At 42.2% G+C, this 26,400-nt stretch overlaps 1 protein-coding gene and 1 long non-coding RNA gene across 4 annotated transcripts in view; one reads left to right on the top strand and one right to left on the bottom strand.

Annotated features, from left to right (window-relative positions):
• Nucleotides 1-912: 912 nt before the first annotated feature.
• Nucleotides 913-13,504, bottom strand: LOC118252911 (uncharacterized). The gene is made up of 3 exons (XR_007708942.1): nt 13,347-13,504; nt 5,339-5,468; nt 913-946 (listed from the first exon to the last, which is right to left on the bottom strand). It is a non-coding gene; the product is annotated as an uncharacterized LOC118252911 (long non-coding RNA).
• Nucleotides 13,505-13,913: 409 nt separating this feature from the next.
• The window catches only part of CLTCL1 (clathrin heavy chain like 1), a 38,199-nt gene continuing 25,712 nt past the window's right edge, over nt 13,914-26,400 (top strand). For 2 of the 3 annotated variants that reach the window (XM_035556721.2, XM_035556723.2), the window contains exons 1-2: nt 13,947-14,229; nt 23,143-23,350. In XM_035556721.2, the coding sequence (XP_035412614.1) occupies nt 14,188-14,229; nt 23,143-23,350 (250 nt within the window). In that variant the 5' untranslated portion in view covers nt 13,947-14,187. Of the gene's footprint in view, nt 14,230-23,142; nt 23,351-26,400 lie in introns of all 3 variants that reach the window. The other variant, XM_035556722.2, reaches the window with a different exon arrangement.

Here is a 26,400-nt window from a genome sequence, read left to right as displayed (position 1 = left end):
ATATGTTCTAAAAACAGAAAGGAAAAAAAAAAGGTGGGAATAACCAGATACCTGGTTACTAGTTTCCTCAGTGTATATGATTTTAAATTGCTTGAGTGTTGAATTAAATACTGTAACAAATGATACGTAGCTGAATTTTCGTCTGTACTGCAAAGATTTGTTGCTGTGCTGAACTCTTTTGTCTTACTGAAATCATTGGGATGCTATATTGTGTCCTATGAGGACGTAGCAAGGCTGCCATCCAAAATTTGTAATAAAAACTACTGCCTTTATTTGGTTTATATACAAATGCTGTCTGTAATCAGCTGGCCTTTCCCTGAAGAAGGTTTTACAGTTGTTCTGTTTTGTTTTTTAATTTGTAAAACTTATCTGAAATATTTGGCTGCCTAGTATTTTTTGTGATGACACTTGTTAAATGGTGAAATAGAAAATACCTACTAACCACTCTGCCTTCTAAACAGACAGACTTTCACAGGCATTTTTTGAGGCATAATGTCATGTGGAGGAGATGTATTAAGTTTGACTCTGAAATATTTGGGGCTTAATTTTTAGAATCACAGGTAGCGTTAGTTGTGTCTACAGCTTTTTTTTTTTTTAAACAGTACTTTAGTTCTACACCACCCAGCTATAACACTTTTTCTTTTATTTAAATGCTAAACTGGACTGTACTTCATCAATTTAGGAAATTAAATAAGTGTTGAATGGTAAGATGGTCAATAAAGGTGCTTATTGTTAATGGAGAGTTTTTGCATTTATTTCCCATAATTCTTTCATTACAACTTCATTGATACTTCTGTCCCATAGTAAGATCTGTTAAAATGCTGGGCATATTCTGTTAATTTTGTGTCAAAATGGAAATCAGTTTGCAGCTGGTAGGTTTTGTTTTCCTGAAATAAATGAAAGGTATTACCTTATTAGGTGGCTCTTGAGTAGGTTCTCCTAGATCCTGAAAGAGGAATGCAGACAAGCATTCATTTATGCAAAACCTTAACTTGTGCAGACAAAATAACCCAAGATGTTGCTTGAGAAGTAGTCTTGCCATAGTGCTTGTTATCATCTGGAATATCATCAACTGGATATATATACGTGAAGAAGGCAGGCAAGATAGGAATAAGGCAAAAACAATTGTACATAAGGCAAAAACAATTGTACAATCTTGGAAACTTAAAAGCAACAGGTATGTAATATTCCTGCGTGGTCCCAAATTTGCTGATTAAGTCCTCAGAATGTCTTGACCTTTAGCTAGGTTCTTATCTGTATGTGAGAAGAGGAACTTGGCTTCTGAATTTCTTTTTTTTTCCTTCATAATAGAGATTTAATTTTCTTTGATACCATGAAGCCACAGAAGTGCTACTACAGAAGCTCTGAAAAGGGAAAGTCAGAATGCTAGAGAGATGATTGACAGGTTTTTAAGATTCAAAGAACTGTTTTCCTGCCCTTGTGCTGAGTTCTCCAACAGATAGGAACTGAGAGCTCTTCCATCTCTGCACCTTACTGTTGCATATAGAAAAATCAAAACAATGCCAAGAGTACAGAGGAAGATGGTAGACAATGGAGTGGTGTGGTGAATTCTGAGTCTCTGCTAGAAATATTCTTTGCTTGCTCTACTTGCATGGAGAATTGGACAGTCAGAAGAGAGAGTATTTCACACTAATTAGTTCATGGCTGGTCCAGCATTTCAACCCTTTTGTGCTTTCTCAAGGACTTCCTTTCTTACAATGCAGTCTCAGCCTTTCTGGGAAATGAGAGGAAGGGGGTGGTAAAAAAGATGCTCGTGCAAGTATGAAAAAGTGGGAAGAGCAGGTGCTGTGCTTCTGCCTGTCTGTCTTTTTCCCCTGCGTCTGAAAAGCAGCTTGGTTTGGTTTGGTTTTAAAGGAGGGAGTCCTACAATCTGCATTTTGGTTTTGTACATCGTATGTTGTACATTGCTTCCAAGTAAATATGTATCTCCGAGATCCAGGGATCTGTGGATTCAGAACTGATGGGCTGATAAGGGTTACTTGAAAGAAAGCAGGGAGGTACCCCCACGATAAACAGTCTGCCAAATTGGGAAGACCCCTGGAGGGGGGCCAGGCAGGGTTTTCTAAATACAGTGACTCTGGAGCCCTGCCTCAGCTATAAAAAGTCTAGATGGATTGTGACTTTGCTGTTAGCGAGGCAGAACCTTCTAGAAAATGGCATTCCAGCTCTCTCTGTGAATATTTTTTGGGAAAATAACTGTCTTCCTTGGCATCTGGATTCTAGTTGATCCTTCATTTTCCTCTATATTAATTGTAAATCTGTTCTTTCTGTTAACAGATAGTCATTTGCCAAAGATAAGCTCTGCCTGTAGATCAGTACTCTGAAAAACTGCTAGACTTTCTATTGCTTAGAAGAAACCTTTGCCTGGCTTCAGTGTGTCTCACAACCTTCCAAGGCCAGCCCAAGGCCAGCTAGGGCAGCAAGAGTATGAGGAGTGCCACTGAGGCCATGCTGCATTCATTAACCCTTCAGCATAGAAAGATAACGATACAGTCTGGAATGTGTTTGTCAATTAGCCAGGTGCACATCTGCCCTAGGAAGTGTAAAATCCTGCCCCTAAGTTTATAATCTAAGAAAAGGTATGTTATGACTTGTGAGGAAAAATTAGAATTTAATTGTCTTCCTCTGGCTTTATTCAACAAAATTTCTTACTGACATTAAAAGTTTTGTAAAATAGATAAAAATGTAAGCTATTTACTCCATTTTTTAACCTCTCCCTACATTCAATCAAGTTATTAATGTAACATTTAGCTTCTTCTAGCTGGTTTTTTTCCTACGTCTTTTCCAACTTTTCCAACTTCTTCCTTGTTCTCTTATCCTTTACATTCATCCACTGTCCATCTTACGGGAATGAAAGAGCTAACTGAAGGTACTTTTTTTCAATACAGTCTCATCGGTATACTAATTCTGCCAGTCTAATGCTGCGTTGAGCTCAGTTATGAGGGTACTAAAATTTGACCTTCTTGCCCTAGGATTTGAGCTCCAGATTTCTCTTAGAATTTCTGTGTAATACCAATGTTTGTTTGCATCCAATATTCATTTGCTCTGTGGGGTTTACTGGCTAGTATGTTTGAGTGCCTTTGAAGAAAAATTCCTGCAGGAATTCCCTTGTGAGAGGTAACTGAGAAGGGTGGTAATGCAGTCAGTCTGTTCTTAGCTTCCAGTAGGATCCACGGTAATGACAGTACAAAGTTACTGCATACTAACACTCATGAAGTCGATCTTAACTGACTTATTTTCACTGTTGCCTTGTGTCTGGATTGGCCAATCTATTTATGTCTCTGCCTACTGGTCCACTTGGATGATGATGACAGGATGTTCCTTCCCTTTTCAAGTGATGACTAGGCAGAAGGGCAGCCAGGAAATCCATCAGACACACATGAATACTAAGGCTACAAAACAGTCGTGTAAGAAAGCAAAGGTTAAAACCTGATTGCATCCACCTGCCCATGGAAAGAGCTTTGGGAGGGAGGGACAGCATCACCCTGGAATAATGCATGCAGGATGATCTGGACTGAATGTCCAAGGACCTGTCAATTGTAATTTGACTCTTGTGGAAAGCCAAGAATTCTTAAAGGTGGGAATTTGATGGAGACTCTGAGACAATTCCAGATTCAAAGTTCTGCAGCCTTCTGCCCTGAAAATACTTGAGCTGCTAACAACACTGCAGAGGAGACCTGTGAGTCATTTCATCTGCTTCGTTGTACATTTGCTGTGTTACAGGCTGTTGACATTTCAGCTTTTATTTTTATTCTTAAAGTGGCATGAAGTAATACAGTATTAGATAGGAGCTAGCAGTATTTGTGGGTGCTGATCCTCAATCCTTGCCTTTGGCATTATCCCCACCTCACCCGATGTGCTCAAAATGGCAGCAGAGTCAGTAACAATGCCGCAGCCTGCTTTGCTCTGGCCAGGCTGCCAGCTGTGGCCTCCCACCTCCAGTCCACAGGCTCTATGTTCAGTTGTGACTCACAGAGATACAGAGAAAATATTAATTGGAAAATACTGTAGCACAAGATGGAGAGAAGGATATTGTTTCCTAAAGGACACAGTTGCAATAATTTAGTGATGTGTTAATTTTTGTTGGTACACATTTAGCAAGAACTAATGCACCAAAACTGAACTGCAACAATAAGCAAAGTGCAGGTGGGAAAAGTGTCAGAGTCCTGTTAACAGTGCATCAACCTTTAATAACCACAGAACAAATCAAATGTGCTACAAACTGGCATTTATGGCACAGCCAAAGTAGCCTTGTTCTCGATATTTAAACATGGTTTTCTAGATACATAAAGTGCTTTAGTGGTGGTGCTTCCTCCCTCTCTTAATTAGGTGGCAGTGTCTTCCCAATCAAACAAAAACATCAAGTGGAACAGTTGTGCTGAATCGCAGCAGGTGCAACTCTACTTATGTATGTGCTTCCTCTTAATGCTTACTTGTATCACGTAGGGAAGTCTCCTCCCGTATCAGTACTATTTTCAGAAATCTGTTTAAGTTGTAGTCCAACTCCTCTATCTGATTTTACATCACTACTGACCCTGAAAAATGTGTTATTTTTCCTTAGCCGTAACCCTCAGCAATTTCACGTGCCATCCAAGCAGTGCATTCATTACTGAAATTTGTATGATTTAATAATTTCCTGGCACGATGATCCCAAAACATGTGGGAGGGAAAATAGAGCCTGATTTTTTTTTTTCCATCTTCAGGTGTTTATTTGTTATGGACTAAATCCCTGCTCTTGACCCTTCTGAATAGCTCTTTGTTGAGCTGTTTACACTCCTTGTCCAGCTCAGTGCGTGAAAGTGGATGGTCAGATTGTCATCCTTGCAGCTGAAAGTGGTGGAAAGGAAGCTTGTTCTTAGGAATCTGATGAACCTGACTGCTCTAACATTTCCAACTTCAAATTTCTGGAGCTGTTTTCCTTCCTGCAATCTCCATAAGCTAAAGACTTTTTTTAATTGCTTGCTTTACTAATGGGTGTTTGAAACACAGCACTGAGGTCTTATTCCCCTCTCAAGATAACATGTGCTATGCTGGGTTTACAGCAACAGCCTGCCAGACACCTGAGGACTTCACCAGCGCCCAAGAGAGGTAAGCTGAACAGCACAACCAAAGCAGCTCTTCACTATGGGGTAAAGCAGGACATTACTGTTTTCCTTGTATCGTTAGACACCAGCAGCCAGTGGCAATAACAGAGCAGTGGAGCCTGGGTGCGTTAGAAGGCAAGAAGCTATGTCCTTAATTGAAAAATGCGTGCTTAAATTTGTGCATATTTCTTAATCGTGTTGAGAGTCATATTAAAACCATTAAACTTCCTTACACCTCTGTGGTTAGGCATATGTAGAAATACTTGCTGAGTCAGTCTGATGGTGTTCATGATCTGGGCGAATCTGCAGGGAGTGTCTTTGCTTCCTCAGGTCTCTCAAGCATCAGGGTTTTGAAGCCAAGCCCTGTAAGAACAATTTTAATCTGGTATTTGAGAGAACCATTAATTCCAGTTTATCCTTCCTCAGAATAGTGATAAATAATGGAACTGATAACATTTGGAGATATTTCTTAAGCCTCTACCACCTTGTTATATACCTGCCCAAAACTACTTGAACTGTCTTTCAGGAAAAAGAAAAGAACTTCTGATGACAGTGTCAGATGTTCTGTTATTTAATTGTTCAATTATTTATAGGCCATGTAGTATAAATATATAATTTCGTTTTGACTCTCATCAACTGCTCTGCCATTTTAGTACCTCTGTTGTAGTATGGAGTGACTGGAAGGTTGCCAAGTAAAAGGGAAGTCTGCGTGTGAACAGCCGGGAGGGATAATATGTAAATCTGGTGGAAAAAGGCAATTAAAGGCAGTGTTGAGATATAATGGAAAATAGACAATATTGAGCCTCATCAGAAATACCAACATAAACAACAGCTACTGTACAAAGTCTCTGAAGTGAACTTTGTGGCTTTAAATAACTGCATTCTACAGAAAACAGATGGATTATGAAATCTGTGAGCAGACTTCCAGAAAACAGCTTGGTCTTCAGGAACATGTCCATGTTGATGTTCAGCATATCCTCCTGGCACAAGGGGACAAAAGGCTTCTTTTCCCTGCTGTTGTATTTACATAATAGAGAAAGGAGCTGGAAGGTTGGATTAAGTGCAAGCCAAATATAGCTGAAAATAATACTACATGTCATATGTAACTATGAATGGAAATGAATAGAGAGGAAGTGATATCTGAGATAAGCAGTATAATAAATGCTAGCTCGTTGCTTCGTAACCCAACAGCTGAGGAGGTGACATACTGATCAAACAGAATCAGAAAGCCCTGACTAACCACAGCAGAACCATGCCAATAGCTCACCAGAATCTTGGTATCACCAGCCAACACAACTGCATCATTTTTGACAAGAGTGGTTAGACTGAGAGGGGACGGACCGTTCAAAAGTGTTTTACTTCGTATTACAAATGAGGATGGATTCACGCTGTATTTTAATCCCATGGCCTATTCTTGACCATCTCTGTTTTGGTATCATTGATCAAACAGCTCAACATTGAGTTTCCTGTATTCTAGCAGATGTCTATACATCCATTTGTTCTCCTGCTCCGTGAATGAGTACGATCAGTTGCAGCCCAGACATAGCAAACCAAGCTCCCGTCTGCAGACACAAACTTGGCAATATGCACTAACTGAGCATAGTTCTTGCATCAGGCAACACATCATGTGCTGCCCCAGTCACATTCTTAGCTAGAAGAGAAACATGCAGATATTTAAGGATCTTTGGGAGGACTCACAAAAGCGGTGTTTCTTAATGCTAAATGTGGTTCTTTCAATTATTTAGCTCTCCTCTTCCAGCCTATCCAAAGAAACAAAAGAAGAGCTGCTTATTATTCTTAACAGTTATGTTTCAGTCCTCATAAAATGTAAATAGATAGAAACACACAAAGACAACTTCTGATGTGCTCTGGCAGCACAGCCTTACTTGATCCAGTATAATAAATACACTTACACTAGGCTCTAGTTGAGTTTGAGCAAATGATTTATGGATAGCCAGGAAGGAAGACAGAACTCTGACACTGGGACTAGAAATCATCTCTTTGCTTCCTGGATGCAGTATTACATGATGCAGAAAGAGGGAGGCAACAAAAAGCCACTACATAACTAGACCTCTGCACGTTCTTTTTGAAATCAACACTCTATTAGATCACAATATTCCATGATGAAGACCAAACATCTTCAACGTATGACCACAATATGCTACATAAATGTTTTAACTAGCACTTTGTGTGTTTCTCCCTTTTATTTTTGCATTTGCTAAAGACACTTTACATATTTGGAACAGCATGGTTTGCCGAAAAATGATACTGCTTTTTTATGTTGCAGGCACCTTTTAGGCCTTTAGAAAAGCAGGAAGTACTGAATACTTTTTAAATTCAGGAAGATCTTTCTAAAAGGTACACATTTCTAAAAAGATTGGACAGCAAATTCCCTCTTGTGTTTGTAAAGGCTGCCTCTGCACCAGTTTTTTCTCTTTAACATCCCCGAAACAAGCAGTATCAGTTACGCTGAAAGCACTGGCATAAAGGGGCACAGCTGCTTTAATCATTGCCTCATCTAAATTTATTCTACTGACAGGTAGCAAAACTGCTATTATAGTGCTTCTGGTAGCACTGGCAGAAATACTTTTAAAGGCAAATTTTTTGTTGAGACATTTCATTATGAGGACTTCGACCACATAAATCTGTACTTACCTACATTTTATTCTAGCTTAGCAGTCTTGTTATTTTCTGAAAAAATCTAAAAGGCAGCAAATGTACAGCTGTTGAACCTCCCTGGGAAATGCCTTTGCGTTGTGCTTGTGTCTCAAAAATTTTAGCTAAGACTGAAGTTCCAGAAAAGCCAGTCTATTTTACTCAGGTTATATACGTCACTAGGAACTATGAAATGCAAAGAACTTCCATTAAAACCTGTTCCACAAACAATTCAAGACTGAGAAAACTGGGAGTAAGAAAATTAGGATGACTTCTATCTTGAGCTTCCTGAAATCCTACAAGATAATAGAAGAAAAAAAAAAAAACCCACACCTGTGTTACATAAATTAGCACTACATAGTACAATGAGAAGCCATTTCTGAAGGGGAGAAGAAAGTTCAGAATGGTCTTTTCAGGAGAAGATTTCTGAACTTATCTATCTTTAAGGTTAATGCAGACAAAAGTACGGATTCCTACAAAAACAGGAATTTGGGCATAAAGTGAACAGAAGTATTTCATGAATAACTAATGCAAGAAGATGCAAACTTCGGTCAAAGATTTTATTTTTTGATGCTTTGGTTTCATTGTTTCACAGATTTTCCAGTAGGACTGAACTCTCTTTTCAGCCATTCTGTCTAAATAAAAGTCTCCATCCACATTCTTGCTGCCTATTTTCACAAAACTCACAGAAATACAATGTCTGTGAGCCTATTCCTCTCTATCACATGGCTGAATTTGGCCAGTGGTCTTAAAATTTACAATGGTGGGGAAAAAGAAACAGGAAAACATAATGAAAGCATGGTCATAAAAGTCTCATTTCCTTCTGGGGATGGGGGGAATTTGCAGCTGATGAATTTAGCAAGTGTTTCTTTCCAGGATTAATAGAAGGGAAAATACATTGTAAAGGCCCTACAGAAAATTAAAAGTCTGTTTACCATCTGCATGTTTTACTACTGTCCTCTAAAATGTAATGGGGTTTCTGCTTTTCTTGGCTTTATTCTGTTTCCTGGAAAATAGAATGTTAAGAAAATGAATACTGAGGTTTCCTTGTCAAGGGTCTGTTTCAAAGGAAATGGCTAAAAGGCCCTAACAGCCAATATATTCAGTATTCCCCAAATCACCCTATTAATCCGTGATTAGAAAATACTGGCTTACTCAGTCTCGCTGTAGGGCAGAGGTAACAACCAGAAGACCCTTTCAGATTGTTTCCAGCCTCGTATGTTCATATCCTATTTACGCTCACCTACTAGTTATTCTCCTGAATGGTATTTAACCACTCAGCCAATTTAGGCTAAGATTTTGTCTGTTTATAATTAGAGCTACATTTCTGTCATTCCAAAACTAGTGCAATTAGCAACAGATGCAAACTTGATTTATATTAGCTACCTCATTTCTTTTCATTAGCTATATTTTCAAAGAACACGCTCACCCTCTATCCATTTAATGGATATATTGCCAGAGAAAACACTCTGGAGGAATTCAGCTTCTAAAAATGTTGACATAGCAAGCAGCCCTGACCCAACTGTCACGATTCTGAAGACAGACGTTGACTCCCATGCTCTTTATTCAGCTTTGCGTCACTGACCAGTAGAACTCTGTTTTTACAAGGTTAGGCTGAAGGAGTTGCAATTTCAGCTGCCTTATACATTGCCGTGCAAGTAATTCAGCATCTGTGCTGCACACTCTGGAGAATGCAGGTGTCCAAAGAAGAACCAAACGCCTGTATGAATGCAGAGAGAGCATGAATGTCAGCGCGCTACACAAAGACAGACATGGCTTCTTTAAATGGAAGAGCTTCTGGGAGGAAAGACGGGTGTATTGCTTACAAGTTACAAGTAAATTATGTATCATCATGGCATCAGCTCTGTGGGGAATCTGGAAACCTCCAGCCTGCACTGCTACTGCCTCTAGACACTTCTGTTCATTTTGACATTAAATACCATCAGAATTCATCATCTCCAGCTGAGCTTTCCATGCGCAGGGAACACAGGATGGGGCTTCACATACCAAGCTATAAATTCATGAAGTGACCTTTATCGAGAACATGTCAGGAGTTAAATCCACCATAAAAGAGGATTTCCTTTAAATGCTAAGTGTGTACAGCGACATGTCCCCACCAGAGAAAGAACTAGAGGGAATTTAAACATTAAACACTCACCTACTGAACAATGCTGCAGCAGAACCTTTGCATTTCAAGTTGCTTTTTCCAAAACATTCCACATACAATTTTTACCAGCCTGCTGTCAGGAATTTGCACAATGTCTTACAAAAACCACAGAAGAACCCCATCCAGAGCCACAAAGTGCTTGATATGATTCAAAGTTTGATGCATTCAATAAGAACAACAGATGGGGCAAGGAGAATTGAATTCCAAGGGAAAAGGACATTACTGGAATGGAATTTTGTACTAAAATGGAAAATGACTCCAGGACACACACAGGGAGTCGGTTCTGGACAGGAGAAGACGAGAGAAGACAGCTCTGAACTCAGCAGCAAGGAGCCTGTTGGAAGGAGAGAAGAGACGGAAGGAAAGGGGAGGGCTTCACTGTCTCCAGGAGACAAACTGGAAAAAAGTCCAAGGAGTGAGGGTGTGGTTTGAAAAACAAGGAATACAATTTCAAACTGGATCCTGAAGCAAATAGGGCAGTCAGTAAGGACCTTGAGATGCATGAAATGTAAGTTTTCTTTGTGAGAAACCAAGTCAGAACTTTTGGAGCTGCTGTGATGCTCTGCCTTTGCCGCACCACCACACCTTTGTGCTGTGACTGCTGGTACAGTGTTCCTAAGATCAGCATTTACCTGATAGGGCAAGCATTGATGCTCAGGCTGCTCCAGCCAGCATGCGGCTGGAAACAGATGTGGATCAAACCTTCTACATTCACTGCTGTGCCATGCGCATCGGTTCTCCAGCAGTTCATAGCTGGTCAGCAAAAAGGACGTTCAGGTCCAACCTGCGGACTCCCTGTTACTTGAGCCTTTATTTGTTCGCAACTCATAGGCTCTGCTGTCGACGAGCGGGCACTCTCTCATCTAGGCCAGAATATGTGCAAGTGCCACTTTATTTCTTTACTCAAAACAGTAGAGTGGCCAAGCATTTGTAAATTGAGCACTTCTGTAATTAAACTGTGATTTGAACTGATGTTGTGGAGCAAGACTCTGAGACAAACACTTAAGAGAAATGCATATTGCTTTTCCAGTGACACTTCTTTGGCTGATTCTGTGGGAAGACGACTAGGAACACGCACTATATGTGTAACATTTTTCCATTTAAATAACAGCCCTTCCAAGTCAAAAATGTAGCTCTTCTCAGGGCTGTTCCCAAAGACTGAAAAAGAGCGTCAGGCTGCCATCCATAGGAGGAGCCAGAAAACCAAACCTCTGGAGGAGAGCAACCTCTGAAAAAAAACAGAAACATTTACTAGAAGCTTTTCCATTTGTGCTGTTAAAGGATTGCTAGGGATTACACCCTCATCAGCTCTTAAGTGCTGTGGCTCTGCCATTATGAAGGAGCAAGTAAGGAGTTACTTAGTCTAAGGGGTACTAGCAGAGCAAACATGTAGAGACTTGAGACCCTTTATATTTCCTTTTTATAGACTATAAACTGTAGAAGAAATGCCTAAATAAGGCCAGTAGTGCCTTTCATTTGAGAGATCCCAAACTAAATACAGAAAATAAGGTTAGAATATTCAGCTAAAACATCCACACACACAACCGGCTGTACAAAGGTCAAGATACTTAACTATGGAAGCTCAGCTAGTTGCAAAGTGGAGAAAAAAAGGCAAAATACTTTCCCTATTTTTTGATTTGTGTCTAAATTTCAAACTGTATCAACTAATTCTTTGGAGCTGATCAGGCTGCAAACAATCTAACCCCTGTGAACAGTAAAGCAAGGTGTTATAAAGAACAGATATCTAAACACAACACTATAAAGAAAGCACAAATGAAGAGGAAGACATCAGCAGGCAAAAGCTTGCCAAAAACATGTATACAAAGTCAGATGCCTATTCTACTACAGAAAGGAGGGCATGTTGTAATCAGCACACTTTGGTGAGCTAGGTGTGGGCAGGAAGCATTGTTTTATTAGAACTGGATTGAAGAAATAGAGCAGACCCTTCATTCTAACTATACTTTGAGAGAGCCTTGATTCCCTTAGCCAGTGATTCCTCTGGTACGTGTTAGCAGTTCAGCGCCAAACTATTAAGAATGACTGCAGACAGTAAACAGTGATTTTGTAATCCTTGCTAATAACAATATCTCAGAGACAAACCTGTTGTTGCCATCCTTTGTCAGTCTTCTTTAAAATATAAATGTAACATAAAAATATACATCCTATGACTATGCACATTACTTAAGAGGTCCTGCTTCATTTATGAAATAGATGATGAAAGCCTGTGGCTCAGTTTTTTTTTTGTTTTGTTTTTTTAAACGGAGCTAGTTAGCTACAAAATTTGAGAACAAAAGCTAGTGACTGGAGCTCTAGATAAAAATAATTAGCGTCCATAAAGTAATTGTGAGGGAATGCAGTTGGACGGAGGCAAACACAGAACACGTTTATTGTACCAAAATGGACCAGTGACAGATCATGTTGTGCAGATGGTCTTGTCTCTACACCACTTTTGACTTGCCTTTGTTTAGAAACCGATAGAGCTAACGCACTGTAAACAAACTGCTATCAACAAACCAATGGAGTAGATGCGACTCAAACCTCTTCTGAGACCATGTAAAGAAAAAACGCTGTCTCTACCTTGGCTCCATTTTCCCTTGCTTTTGAAAGCACAGCCCTTGGTGCCTAAGGGGATATAGACCCCAGATTTCCTTAGGGTTGTAGCAGTAGCAGCACCTCAGTCTCAGCACTTTTTGCCACTATCTAAGGGATTTCCTTGGTCCATTTGGAGACCTTCAGGTCTCCCACACATGGCAAGAGGGTCCCCACGACTGCAGCCAGCAATCACGCGCTCCAGGAGAAACCAATATGTCTCAGCATTGTCATGCCTATGATTCCTTTGGAAACCTAACCCAATTTTGGTAATTCCCAGCTCCATGCACTGAAATGAATGAGGTTAAAATAAAATGAATGAGGTTTTAAATTGCAATATATTTGGAATTGTTTTAATCTGCCTTCTGGTTTTGAGTCTTCAGGGGTCCCTTGTTCAGTTTTCCTTTGCAACCCACAGCATGAGAAACTCATTTTTAAAAAAATAAACCAGAGATTGTCCCATAATTTCATGTTGCCCAGAGCTGGGCTCTCTGAGAAAATGTAAATAACACGATGCTCAGGATAAAACTGCTGGAGCTAGCAACACAGTAGCAATCAGTTTTCATCTCAAAGGATAAAAATCAGTTACTGTAATTTCAGAGGAACATAACACCAGTAACATTACCTACATCTCCCCCACCTGATGCCAATGGGCTAACTGGGAGCGAGGCTTTAAAAAAACAAAAAGCGAGAAGGTGCTGAAACACCTGTGTTGGACCCTTCACTTCGTTACTTGATACCTTTCCAGTCTGCGATGCCGACTCCCCGGGGGAGGCTCTGCATTTCCCTTCGGAAACCCCACAGGAGCCGAGGGGGCTTTGCAAACCTACCTGCGAGCATCCTCGCCCCTGGGGACCCACCGCCGGCATCCCCAGAGGCCGCGGGGGAGTTTTGGGGGCCGCAGCCTGGGAGCCCCCCACCCTTCTCCTCAGCGAGCGGCGGGAGCCTCGGGGCGCGGAGGGCTGAGCATCACCCCCGGCCCTGCTCCGGGGGGGACACCCGCCGGGCTGGGGACGAGCTCGGAGGGGCTCCGTGCCACCAAGGGGGTGGAAAAAAGGGGCCGGGGATCCCCGGGGGGGGGGGCCGTGAGTGAGCCGTGAGGGGAGCGTGCGGCGGCCGCAGCGCCCACCCGCTGTGAGGAGCGGAGGGGGGGGGGGGGGCGCGTCACGTGGCACCGTGTGGCAGCTGCGGAAGGATACCTGACTGACCGCGGGGAGACGAAGGGGGGGGGGGGTAGAGGGGGAAGCCCCCTCCCCTAGGCGCTGCCTCAGCGGCTCCGCCACCCAGCGGGAGCCCGGTGGCAGCGGAGAGGCGTCGAGCACGCGGGGGTGGGCTGAGGGCTGGGCGGGCGAGTATGTCGAGGGGGAGAGAGAGAGGAGGCGGTGCTGGGAGAAGGGACTATTTATTCGAGGAGCCCCTGGCAGGCTGGTGAGGGGCGGAGTGATCCCGGGCCGGAGTGAGCGGCCCCGAGCTGAGGTAGAAAAGGGAGGCGAGCCCGCCGGGCCGCCGGCCCCACCAGGGCACTGCGCCTGCGCCGCCTCCCCCTCCCCTTCTCCCCTCCCCGCCGCCCTGTGAGGGGTGCCGCGGCGCCCGCCCGCCCTGCCGCCACCACCACCGGCCCCTGCCCCGCGCCCCTTACCCCCCGCCCCGGCGGGGAGCTCGCCCCCAGCCATGGCCCAGATCCTGCCCATTCGCTTCCAGGAGCATTTCCAGGTGAGCGCGGGGGGTGGCGGAGGGGGCTCCCCCCCGCTCGGTCCCGCCCTTGCCCCTCAGAAGTGAGGAGGGGGAGGGCGCTGTGAGGGGCCGGTCGGGGGGTGCCGGGGCCGCTGTGGTGAGGGGAGCCCCGGGGTGGGGTGCTGGGTTCTGCCGCCTCCCCTCATCGCCCGGCTGCGGCGTGCGGGGCGGCCGCGATTTGTGCAGAGTCACTGGGGGACGGAGGTGGGGGAGCGCAGGGCCGCGGGGGGCTCCTCAGCCCCGGGGGGGGGCGCATCCAGCTCGGGCTGCTATGGAGGGGGGCTTCGCTGTGCTCCCGAGCGGCCGCCTGGTCGCGGGGGTGCCGGGGACCCCCTCGCCGCGCAGCTGCTGACTGGGAGGAGGAGGGCGGTGAGGTGGGCTGCGAGAAACCGCCCGGGGTTACCAGCTGCACGGCCTCTGTCCCGCCTTCCGAACATAACGACGTTAAATGGAAAAAGAAACTGACGAAAAATGACATGGTTCTGTTCTTAATAGCCTGTGAAAAGCGTAATGCCAGCAGTGGAAAAGGTCCGTGCCTAATGGATGCGGCGCAGACAAACCGGTTTATCTGTTCCCGTGTAAAGCGGCGGTGAGGGAGGGTTGTAAATGGAGTGAGGGAACAGCAGCCTCTGAACGTGCAGTTTGAGTCAGGAATTAAAGGAATTCGCTAAATGAATGAGAGAACAGGAAGTGGACTTGGCAAGTCATCCTTCTGTCTCTGCACCGCCCCTTTCTGTCAAATCAGGCATCCATTTCAAAATATGCACCGGGCATCCCTCCGTCGGGGGGCTTGGTGCCACCTCAGGTGTTGCAGCTGAGGGAATGGTTACGGCCAGGTCCAGCTCCTTTTGGGAAGGGATTTTTGGTTGAATATGAGAACTGTCTTGGCCTTTCTGGAAGGAGACCAAGCCTGGGAAAACAATGATAGGGCAAGCGAGTTCCAGAAATATCTAATCTGCGCCAGAGGGAGCGCACACACCTGTCTCCCCAGAGCTCTCGCAAGTCAAGAGAGTTTCATATAGGGGAGAACTAGACTGTATCTTCCCCTTCTCCCTGCCAACATCCACGGAATAGCCGCGATTGTAGTAACATAAAATTAATTCATGAGAGCGACTGTGCAGCAGTCTGAGTAAGAAAGTTAGGATCAAAGCATTTTTGATGTCAGGCTCTCCTTAGGGAAGAAGAATGTAGTTCTCACAACTTAAAGCTAGCAAATGTAACCAGTCCTGCTGGTTGTGTTTGGTCTGTACAGTAATGATGAGAGAGCATCATACCTAATAAGTGTGCTGCTTTGCATATTAAATGACTGTTTCTGTGAGGGCTAGTTCTGTGTCTTGCAACACTGCCAATATTAGCATTGTAATACTTCTGTTTTGGGTGGGGGGCTAGCAACATCTCAAGGGAGCTGTACTGAAGTCATATTCTATTTTTTGCTACCACCTGCTTTTGCTTCTAAAGAATTTGATCTTACTGGACTGACTAAACCTGCGCTTAAGGGACTTTCCCCCAGCATGGAAGCTGCGTAGGGGACCCCTGCCACCAGCATTTGGGACCAAATTGCTCTTCAGGATTAACTCTTCCATGTTCTCCCCTCTGCTCCCTACCCCCCCCCCCCCCCCCCAGCTGAGATAGTAGCTTCAAAGCAGTGCTCCAGTGCCATGCGGATGGGGAACTGAGATTAGTAGCTGGGAACAGGAATGCAGTCAGCCTCCTTGGTGTTGCTTCTGCATTTGTCTCTACATGGCAGGAGAAATGGAGAGGGAGATCAGAAGGAATGTGGGAACTGGTAGTGTTTGCTCTGGCTAGATATCTGAAGTATGGTTTTATCAGCTCTAACTTCTTACTATGTTGTAAACATCTAGACTTGCTGCTTATTGTTGGCTGGTAGGGAATTTTCTTATGAAAGGCCTAGGCCTTCACTCCTATAATGTTTCATTATAATCCATGTTTGCCTTTATCAGCTTAATCTTTCTTTTTTTTCCAGATTGTAGCCAAGCCACTTCCTTGGAAGCAGTTAAATTGTTGTATTTAAAAGAAGTAGTATGACAGTTCTACTACACTGCTCTATGATATTAAATAAAAAGATTTCTTATAACTGTGCTGCGTATCAGTGGTCCTATATTGAGTCTTTCTAACCTTAAGTCAAACTGTATACTGTTTATATCTGTAGCTATTTTAATTAAATATGGCTTTAAGTGGAGTAGCTTTTAATTCTGAATTTAGCCTGTTGCTGAGGGAATGTTATTTCACTTATCCTCAAAGTCTCCCCTGTACTTTACTGGATGGAGAAATGAAGGATGCAGAAAGCGTTCTTCAGGGAAGTTAAACATAAGTTGTAGTGCTATATACGGAATTCTTCTCTCCTACTTTCTAGTTGGAAGTGGATAAACGATAATGTGAACTGAAACAATGATCTTGGTCCATGTAAAATTGGAGGAGTACTAGGAATCAGTAGACTGTTTACATTTCTTGTGAAGCTCATTGTGCTTTATGTTGAACATTCTTCTGACTGAAGTGTAGCTCCCAGCTTGTGCAGGAAGAATGACTGTCAGTCACAGTGCATATTAAATCCCAAGTTGTTATAGCTTGTATGTTCACCTCTGGTATGAGCATATGAGCTGTAAGAGGGAGAGCAGCTGTAGTTAAATAAAGATGTCCAGGTACTGATGGGGCAATACTCAAGCTGAGAATGAACTCATGTGTTTTACTGTTTGTTTAGGTCCACTTAATGCAATCGAACTATTGTTTTTAGTTGTGAACTCTTCACAAATCAATAAAGAACTAGTATTTTGCTCATCCTTCCCACAGAGGTAATCATAATTAACAAATTAAGTCCTACAGCAATGGATGGGGATAAACTAAGGACTTGTTTTTACCTCTGTTAGTCAACCAGATGCAGCTTCTGTTGGAGCAGTGAAATATAAATTTACCAGATTGAACTCTTCTAGCGGGATTATAGTTAGTCTTTTGTGGCATTCCCACTGTAAATATGCTGGTACATAAACTGGAACCAATATTACTCAAATTCAGTGAACAAAGTGTTTTTGGTCTAAAATCAAACTTTTTCTTTCTGTAGTCTTAGGTTTGTTCTTAAAAGCTTCTCTTCATCCCCTTGTGAGCTTCTTTCAGTACTCACTAGCACAAATCTCTGCTAGCCTGTGCAGAAAGCATTGGTTATGACAACTCTCAGGTTTCTACGTTGGGAGCTTTGTCCTATAGATGGACAGATACATGTATCTGTAGGCAGGTTTCTGCTTTCTGCTGAGTAACTAGTAAAGGCTTTTAAGCACAAACAATTGAAAAAAAAAAAAAGTGTGCATGATTTACACCTTTGATGCATAAGTTTTATGCATCTTGGTGCAGCACTGAGAAGTTAAAAGTATCCTGGTCTTAAACATAAAAGGATGTAGTCTTCTTGACAAAACCACTTTTTTGAATAGTCTGAGATGTCATCTTAAGAATTATTATCTGTTGTGCAATAGGCATGACTGAGCTGAACTGTAATGGATTTCAGAAGTTTGCTTTGGCTAGGCATGCGGGTGTAAAAGCACTCAGGATGTTTTCAAGCTGCAAATGACTTTTTTGGACTTGTATTCAAAAGGTAGGGCTAAATATCATGACTTGATTTGGCTGTTTAGTGTAGAAGAGACCGTATTTGTTCATATTTGGGTTGAAAAGTGCTCTACATGTGGTGGGGAGGCTTACTGAACAGATGATCTAGTCATCATTGCTGACATACAGGAACAGGGTTTTGTGTTGGGAGTAACCAACATTTAAAATGGAAGTGTAATTGGAACTAAAACTAAAACCTGTGATCCTGTGGTCTTGCATATTTCAGCTTTTGCATGTCCTTAAAGTCCCTTGCCTGTCAAAATGGGAAAGACTATAGCAGGAGACAGAGTGGGAGTGGGGAGGGGATGTCCAACAACTGTATGTGTGATTCTTCCTGGGCATGTGATTATAACTTTATATATCCATACAAGTGAAATAAAGTGTTCTGAGAAACTGTTACTGTGTTCCTGGCTTGTATAATGCTTTAAATGATGCATGTTCTTGCTGTTCTAGTAGGCAGCGTTTAATATTTAGATATCTATAGCTTCTGTCCAAGCCATACTCTTTTCTAGTGGGTTTAAAACAACAGTTGATCAACGCTGAAAAGCTTTTCCACTAGAGCTGTGTGGCATTAAGCTCAAATGGGATATTTAGTGAACCCTGGAGGGATCTTAAATTCCCCAAGTCATTTAGACTCCAGCATTTAACTGATGATATGGCCCAAATATTTGGGTGTTAGTACTGAACAGACAGTAAGTTAGGCTCACGTATTTCCCATTAGAGAAATGGGCTTTGTTTGAAGACTCTGAACTAGTGTCTGCGTTGGTCTCTGCTTTCTCAGTCTGGATCCCTGCACTTCTACAGAAAGAACTGCATTAGAAAGCCCAATGTTCAGTAGAACTCTCATGTAAAGGCATCAGTAAACCGGGATGAGGAAAGATTACTAAATTTCAGAGTAACAGTGATTTCATCCTAAGTGTAGGATTTAAATAATACACCTCAGGTTAATTTTTACCATGTCAGAAGTTCTCAGTATCTAAGATGCTTAAAAATACATTTGGTAGGCAGTGATCTAATCCAGCCTGCAGTAACACTAGATATCTGCAAAGCAAAAATCCTTATCTGGTTCATTCAGCCTGACAGTGAAGAGTTCTTCACTGTACACGTAGATAAGATGCATTAGGGCATGAGAAGGGTAGGGGAGGAATCAGGCTGTTACTTTAGAACACAGTGCTGTCCTTTCCTCTAGAGCGAGACCTACATAGGTGTGCTTAGTGGAGTTCTCAGCTGGATTAGTAAAAAGTAAAGTGGGAGGTAAAATCATTAAGGAGGTGCTCTCCATAATAAATGCCTCTGGAATGACTCTGTAATATAGAGTCCTACTTTTCAGAAGAAAGCAAAACTGGTCTGAGAGTACTGCTTGCGTAAGCAGTATAATAAAAAATGGAAATTCAGTAGCAAGTAGAGGCCTGCTTACTCCTTTACAAAAAACTGCAAAAATCTGTAATGTATGTAAGCTTCAGTACTGACATGTAGTGCCTTTACTTGAGGGTTTTTAAGATGTAGAGCTAAATGTATACTACCTACTGTAGTAAAGTTTTCTTAGCTCTGTACTTGAGGGAATGGAGACGGTGTTTTAGGATAATATAGTCCAGACTGGCCCGGCAGGCAGTCCCACCCAGGCTAGAAGCAGTGCTGGCTAATATTCCTTTATTTGGTTGTAAAGGGAATCTGCTCTTAGGTGTAGTCATAAGGAACATGCATCTTGCACTGCTTCTGTGGAGCGCATGTCCTCTGAGAAGGATACTTACTCCTGCCCTGATGGAAGGAGGAGTCTTCAGTGTTTTCACACTGCCAACGTAGGAAGTTGCTATGCACTGAAGCCTTCAGTATTTGCATGACCATCCTTTAGGAAGTACTAACATTTTGCCTTTAAAAGATGTGACTGACTTCCCTAATAATGCCAGCAGTGGTCATGCAGTAGTACTGTCAGTTTCTGAGACCTTTGCTAGATGCTACAACAGTTAAATCTGCAAGTTACAATACCAGAGTTTGATGCAAAATCTTCTTTCTGTTAGTGAAGGTACCTAAAGGATTGTGATTCTCCAGCATAGCCAGCATAGACCAGATTTTGAAGTGAATAAACTTGGGCTTAAAGCTGAACTTGAAGTAGGCTAATGCCTCCAGATTCTCACCACACAGACTGAGTGTCAAGCAGCTTTCTTGGAGAGGATGTCGAGCCAAAGCACAGTAACCGAGAGGGGACATTGGACAGCCTGCACTTCTACTCCAATACTCTGAGCTTGGATTAATTAAATTGAGTTAGAAACTTGCCTATGCTGCAGTTAAATTTCTCATGACACTTCATTTTATCAGTGTTTTATAATGGACTATACTTTGGTAGATGGACTTGGATCATGCCCAACATTAAAGTGTTCAAGTGTCTGCTTATGTGAACATGTAATTTGTCAGTAAGTGGACATTGTCCAGGCTCTGGCATGTGAGCAAGAGCCCTGTAGCAAAGGGACGATCATTTATTCCTCTTGATCAAGCTCAGATGATGCAGCTACAACTTGTGTGTTTACTGGGTACCAAAACTTTCTGCGTTCCTCATATGTAAATGTTTTTCCTTCCTGGCACAGAAGCCTGTAATAGTTGCATGCCCAATGCACTGTTCTGGCAGACTTCTGGGGAAGAGCAAACATCTTTTTATACCTGCATACATCTGGCTTGTATTGTATTACTGAAACTTCAGTATGCCAAGATGAGCGGTTACTGAGCTGAAGAGCTCCTTATCAGAAAACTGTACAGAAAACAGTTCCTGAGACATCCTGGGCACAGCTCTGACACCGCCTCACTGCTCGGTATCTCACTTAGGTACCTAGTTTATGGTTTGGTGAGTGGCTTTGCATGAGCTGTAACAAGCCATGATCAGCCAGATCAAAACACACTAAACAGTTCGTGAGCTGTGTGTCCCTCGCTGCCCAAGCGGTTTACTCTATTGTGTGAGGGTACTGATGGTGTGCATGGAAGGAGCCTAACGACTGGGTGATGCTGATGGTATTTCTATCCTCTCTGCCTGAGGGCAGTCCTTTTTCACTTGCAGTGCACTGAAAAGCAGTATAGGTTAATCCCTTAAGAAGCTTCAGTGAAGCTGAAGCCTCTGTTCATTTGCTTGGAAATCATTGCTGTGGGGCATGAAGCAGGTGCTTGGGCTTGTCATGCTTACAGTTGCACAAAATGCAGCTTACATCCACGCCCAGCTGGGGCGTGCTGCGTAGGTCAATCTGATTTACTCCAGAACAACTGAAGTAGTGATCCTCCTTCGCTGCCACCTCCTCTTGTTAATCTGAAATTGGAAGTGGCTGGAAACAAAGTTAACACAGACTGATGAAAGTAAGAAATATTCATATTCTAGGGCAGTGACACAGAATGATTTAAAGTTGCATGAAGAATAGCTACTTTGTATGGTCATATGCCTGAGCCCAAGTTATGCCTGAGCTGGACTCAGAGGCGAGGTCTGCACTGAAATCCTGGTCTTTGCTGTTAATCCAAATGCTGTGGCATCCTCGGCAAGTGAAGATGAAATAATTAATTGATTATTTTAACACATTTTTCTTAGCTTGCACTAGTAAGGATTAAATTCAGAGAAGAAAGATGAACAAGTCCATTTATAAAAATAGGCCATGGAAAACTGCACTGCACTGAGCTATTTGTGTGAGAAGTTGCACAGCATTTCTACTAAAGCTTTGAAATAACCTGGAAGCTTTAGCACTAGTGTTCCTTTGAGACTACAGCAGAAATAAGAGGCTGGACAGCAGGAAGTAGCTGCAATTCAAAAAAGCAGATTAAATTTGGTACCACTGTAACTTAAGAGTTTCTTTCATCTCAGGACAGCTTCATAGGGGCTATATCTAGAGGTTTATCTGAAACAAATCTAAGGTCCTCTGGGGGAAGAAGCAAATACCACCATGATATCAATTATTTGGCAGCAGAATTCAGATTTTTCTTTTGTGTAGTATTTTGGTTGGTGTGGCAGAGGGTAGATTTTACCGAACCGTGATATCTATTAGCTAGCTAGAAAATACAGAGATAGCATAAATACTGTTTAAACATGAGCTATAACTGTAATACAGTGCATTCAAGGTTAATGCACTTTGTGCTTCCAGGGAAGTACTTGGTGCCAGAGTGATCTCAGAGGAAAGAGGTATCAGAGATATTCCAAAACTAAATGAGAACTCCTGGACCTGCCAGTCATGTAGCCTGTTTCCAGGTGAAAATAGGATGAAGTTTTATCTCTTAGTTGCCTTATATCCTGTTTTTTAGTTCCACCAGTACTGTAAAGCTGGAACATGGTGTTCCAGCTTTGCCAAGGTAGACATGGTGAGGTCTCTGCAATTAAGACAGGCCCTGGGGTGATGTATGTTCTTCATCTGTCTGTTGCTCCCTCAGCTTTCTTTTTCCTAATGAGATGATACAGAGTTGAAGCTTGGGAGGAGGTAAAGATAAAGGAGTTAAGACTGCTTCATTAATTGTACTAGAAATACTATAGATGTTTCAGCTGAATATTTCTGACATCTTAAGGCCCTTCCTTGGAAAAGAACTCATACTTAACATTGCAACCTTGTTATGCTTATTAGAATATCTGTTTTAGTGGAGAAGTTGGCATAAAACCTGTAAAGATAAGCGATGCTTAACAATTCCTGAACTTACTCTTGTCAATGCAATAGTCTACATTAGACTATGGTGGTCAAAACACTGATGCTTCCTTAAATGCCTTGGGAATACTGCAATATCAATTCCCATCTAAGGGGAAAACGGGATAAGTCTGATGTCTCTACATATGATGCAAGCAATTTAAATAGGTGATCAGGTGAACTTCCAGGAAAAAGTATCTTGCTGTGTTGTCGTCTTTTCTCTCTCACCAGCTGAATTGGGCTAGAGAATTAAGACCTGCTATGTAGATTCCATTCTGTAACATCACAGAATGGTTTCCGTAAGGGTAGTAGGTTCTCTGGAATAGTAATGCTACTGATTGAATATAGCCTATCAAATTACTAGAACCACATTGAGCAGTAAATACTTAAGTTAAAATTCCTTAGTTTGCGTCAATAACACAACTGTGGAATGTCTTTGGAACTTGTACACCGATGTTTGTGTAGTTTTTACGTGTGGAGCAAAGCAAGGAAATAGATGATAAATTATAGTTCCAAAATGTACACTGTTCTCAGATAAATATGCTAGTCGTGCATTTCCTTCTGGAGGAGATTTTATATGTAGAGGCTTACGTTAGACGTCTCCATGAGAAGAATAGTAAAGTGCTCTGTTCCCTCTTTTTAGCTCCAAAATTTGGGCATTAACCCAGCAAACATTGGATTCAGCACCCTAACAATGGAATCTGACAAATTCATCTGCATCAGGGAGAAAGTGGGAGAGCAGGCGCAAGTAGTGATAATTGACATGAGCGACCCAACAACACCCATCAGACGTCCGATTTCTGCTGAAAGTGCCATCATGAATCCAGCCTCTAAAGTAATTGCGCTAAAAGGTGAGTAACCCTTTATTCTTGTAACATGAAACCTACTGTTTAGCTGTGTTACTGCTTATGTATGCTCTTAAGCGTAAGAGCTGTGTAAGCTTTCTAAGAAGAATGTCTATTAGAATAACAAGTCTTGCCTGAACTTGCATGCCGTATTTTGGTAGTGGATTTTTCAGTAATCTTTGGATGATTTGCCTCCAAGTAGGTGTGAGATGCTTGGGCTTGGCACTGCAGCCTACTATTTTCACTGAGGACCAGGTGAACGTATGGTATACTTTCCCTTAAAGCAGATGTTCTAAGCATAATGGACACTTGTAGACATGAATGGGGGGAGAGTAAAGCCACTCTTACTCTCTGCTCTGTGCTGACCCTTTCTCGTAGCTCTGAAGAGCTTACTAGATGCCAACAAATTGTTATAAGGCTGGCCAGTAACTATGTGAGTCTGAACATACAAAAGCATGAACGTACAATCATGTTAAGTTTGATAACTGAGAACCTGCAGATAGAAGACATCTGTTTATCAGTACCTGTGGCATTGATCTTGGCTTTAAATGACACTCTGACCTGAAAGAAATCATTTTTAGTATATCTCTTTTCTTAAATGGGTAACTTCTAGTATTTACTCTCAATAACTGTTTGTTACTGACTATGTACTTTTCTTTCTGCATCTTATCTAAACAGATGGTGAGTGAACTTTGTCATGACATTTCATGTTCAGTAGTACAGAATGGTCTAATCTCATAAAAAGTACTGAACTTTGAGGTAGCCATTTGACAGTTCACTTCATAGCCCTGTAGAGGGGATCTTAATCCTCAACTGGTATTACAGTGAAAGTGTTCTCCATTGGCTTGTTGCTAACCATTTGGCTGCTTTGACTATTGACTGTACCCAGTGGAGAAGTGTGTTCTTAGTTTGTGTGTGTGTGTGTATATATGATGGAAGTACAGTTGATAGACAAAACCAAGTTGCAATACTTTTATGAGAGACCTCTGCTAGCATGTCCTGTGTGCTATTCATTTCTGCCTAAGTGTGGTATTCGGTGTGAAAATGTGTGACGACATTGCTTAGGGGTCCAAGAAATAACTGTCCTCAGAACTGGTACAAAGCATATAACTTGCTGTCTACAATATCAGACTTACACTGACATGAAGTGAAAACTAATGTGTTAACGTTTGACTTTAGCTGTAATTGTGGTTCACCTGGGGTGCTAATACATCCTGCAAAGGACTGCCTTACCTGGGGTGTGGTTAAAGGTAACGATGAAAAGATCTATTTCAGATCTGTTAGCATTCACTGTCTTTAATCTTGGACCCCTTTTTAACAAACCTTATTGGCAAGGAAAGTGCCTTTTCTATACTAGCAGAATTTCATCTAACTCTTAAAAGGAAACAGTAGCATCTGTTTTTAAGACTTACCTGCTAACACTTACTAAACAGATTATCAACAGTTTCTAAGAATATATTTTTATTCTTGCCACTGTTAGACTTGCTCAAAAGGAGTATTGTTCTGTCCATGCAGAGTGAATAAGCTTGTCCTGTGAACAGACAAAGCTAAGTGTATGATTTCACATTGACATGCAAAGTTGTTTTGTCAGGTATTGCAAACTTAGAGCTTTTCTTGTATCAATAGTGTAATGGCCAAAGGTTTTTGGGGAAAAGAGAATAAATAAAGCTACCTAACCCACACGCTGTTGCTACCCAAGATAACCAGTGTAACTACAGTAAACTGTGCTGAGGATATGGTTTTAAGTCAGTATGTCACACCAGACTTTCCCTGCTGATTGACTGAGGTATTAGTAGTTAAAACTGTTGCGTATTGTGACCAAGTGTGCTGTGATTGGGAGTTGCTCATAACCTGTGGATTATTGAGCAATAAATATACAATCCCACTCCCAAAGAAGAAATGAAATGGTTCTTGAGTTAAAGTGAAAGAGTATGCACAATTTCATTTCTGGATTGCATGTGGCATTCTCCAGGTGTACCAAGCTTTATGCATTGTCCTTGTGTCCGTGATTCTCTCTTGCTTTGCTCTGTACCGAGAGTACTCCCCAGTCGGTGTCAGCGGAGAATGCAATACTCAACGGATGCTTCCATTCCTTGTGGAATGGAGAAACTTCATGCTCCAGTGAACTGAAATGTAAACGCCAGTTTTATAAAAACAAATCAAACCAAAAAAACAATAAAAGGTGCTTGCCTGACTACACTTGCAGAGAATAGTCTTAAATATACTGATGAGTCTGTATCTTGGCCAGGAAAACCTATGTAAGAGTCTGGCTTTTTGTCTCAGATCTTGGCCTAAGAAAGCACTCAAGTAGGTGTAAGACTCAAACTCACTCAACCTTGCTGTTTGTGACTTCATAGCATGTTCCACTCTCAATCCAGGTAACTAAATTATTGTAGTTTAATTGCAGTTTAGAGCTCTGAACCTTAAACTCATGTTGCCATACTTAAATAACATGGCTTTGGAGCTTGCGGTCCCCACCCACCATCAAGAGCTAGCCAGTTGATGAAGCTTCTTAAGCCATTTCCAACTGTAACACAGCAGTTCAGTTTATTCTAGACAATAGACAAGCATGAGCTTTTAGCTCATTTTGTTAGCTTATCGGTTCTTTCTGTGTTCTTAAAACTAGGGACATCTTGCTTTGTTTTTAGGAAGATTAAGAGCAGTTTCTGTGTGCACACACTGGTGTTCCTGTTTAGGTGGTGAACTAGAGCCCTTCCAGAACTACTTGTCTGCCTTCTGGATGCCAGGCACTATTCCCAAATCAGTCCTTTGACAACACCAGTCTACTGCTGGACAAAATATCCAACATAGTAAATACGTTATTTCCAACTATCAGTTTACAGCTGGTGTTAGGCCTGGGTTTGTTGCATTTGTATAACACAGTAACTGCGTGTGCAGAGGTGGCAAGGTGATCAGAAACAGGCTGCTTTTGGTCTCAGGAAAACTAGCATGCTGTCCAAGGAACTAGCTGATCATGATAACAGATCTTTACGCTGTTAACACAGGGAACATAAATGCTGCATGTGGGAATTCTGAAGTGTCTTGCTTTGTCTCTT

This window comes from Cygnus atratus, chromosome 17 (assembly GCF_013377495.2).
Source record: "Cygnus atratus isolate AKBS03 ecotype Queensland, Australia chromosome 17, CAtr_DNAZoo_HiC_assembly, whole genome shotgun sequence".
Taxonomy (NCBI): domain Eukaryota; kingdom Metazoa; phylum Chordata; class Aves; order Anseriformes; family Anatidae; genus Cygnus; species Cygnus atratus.
This window is presented reverse-complemented; position numbering and strand designations above follow the sequence as displayed.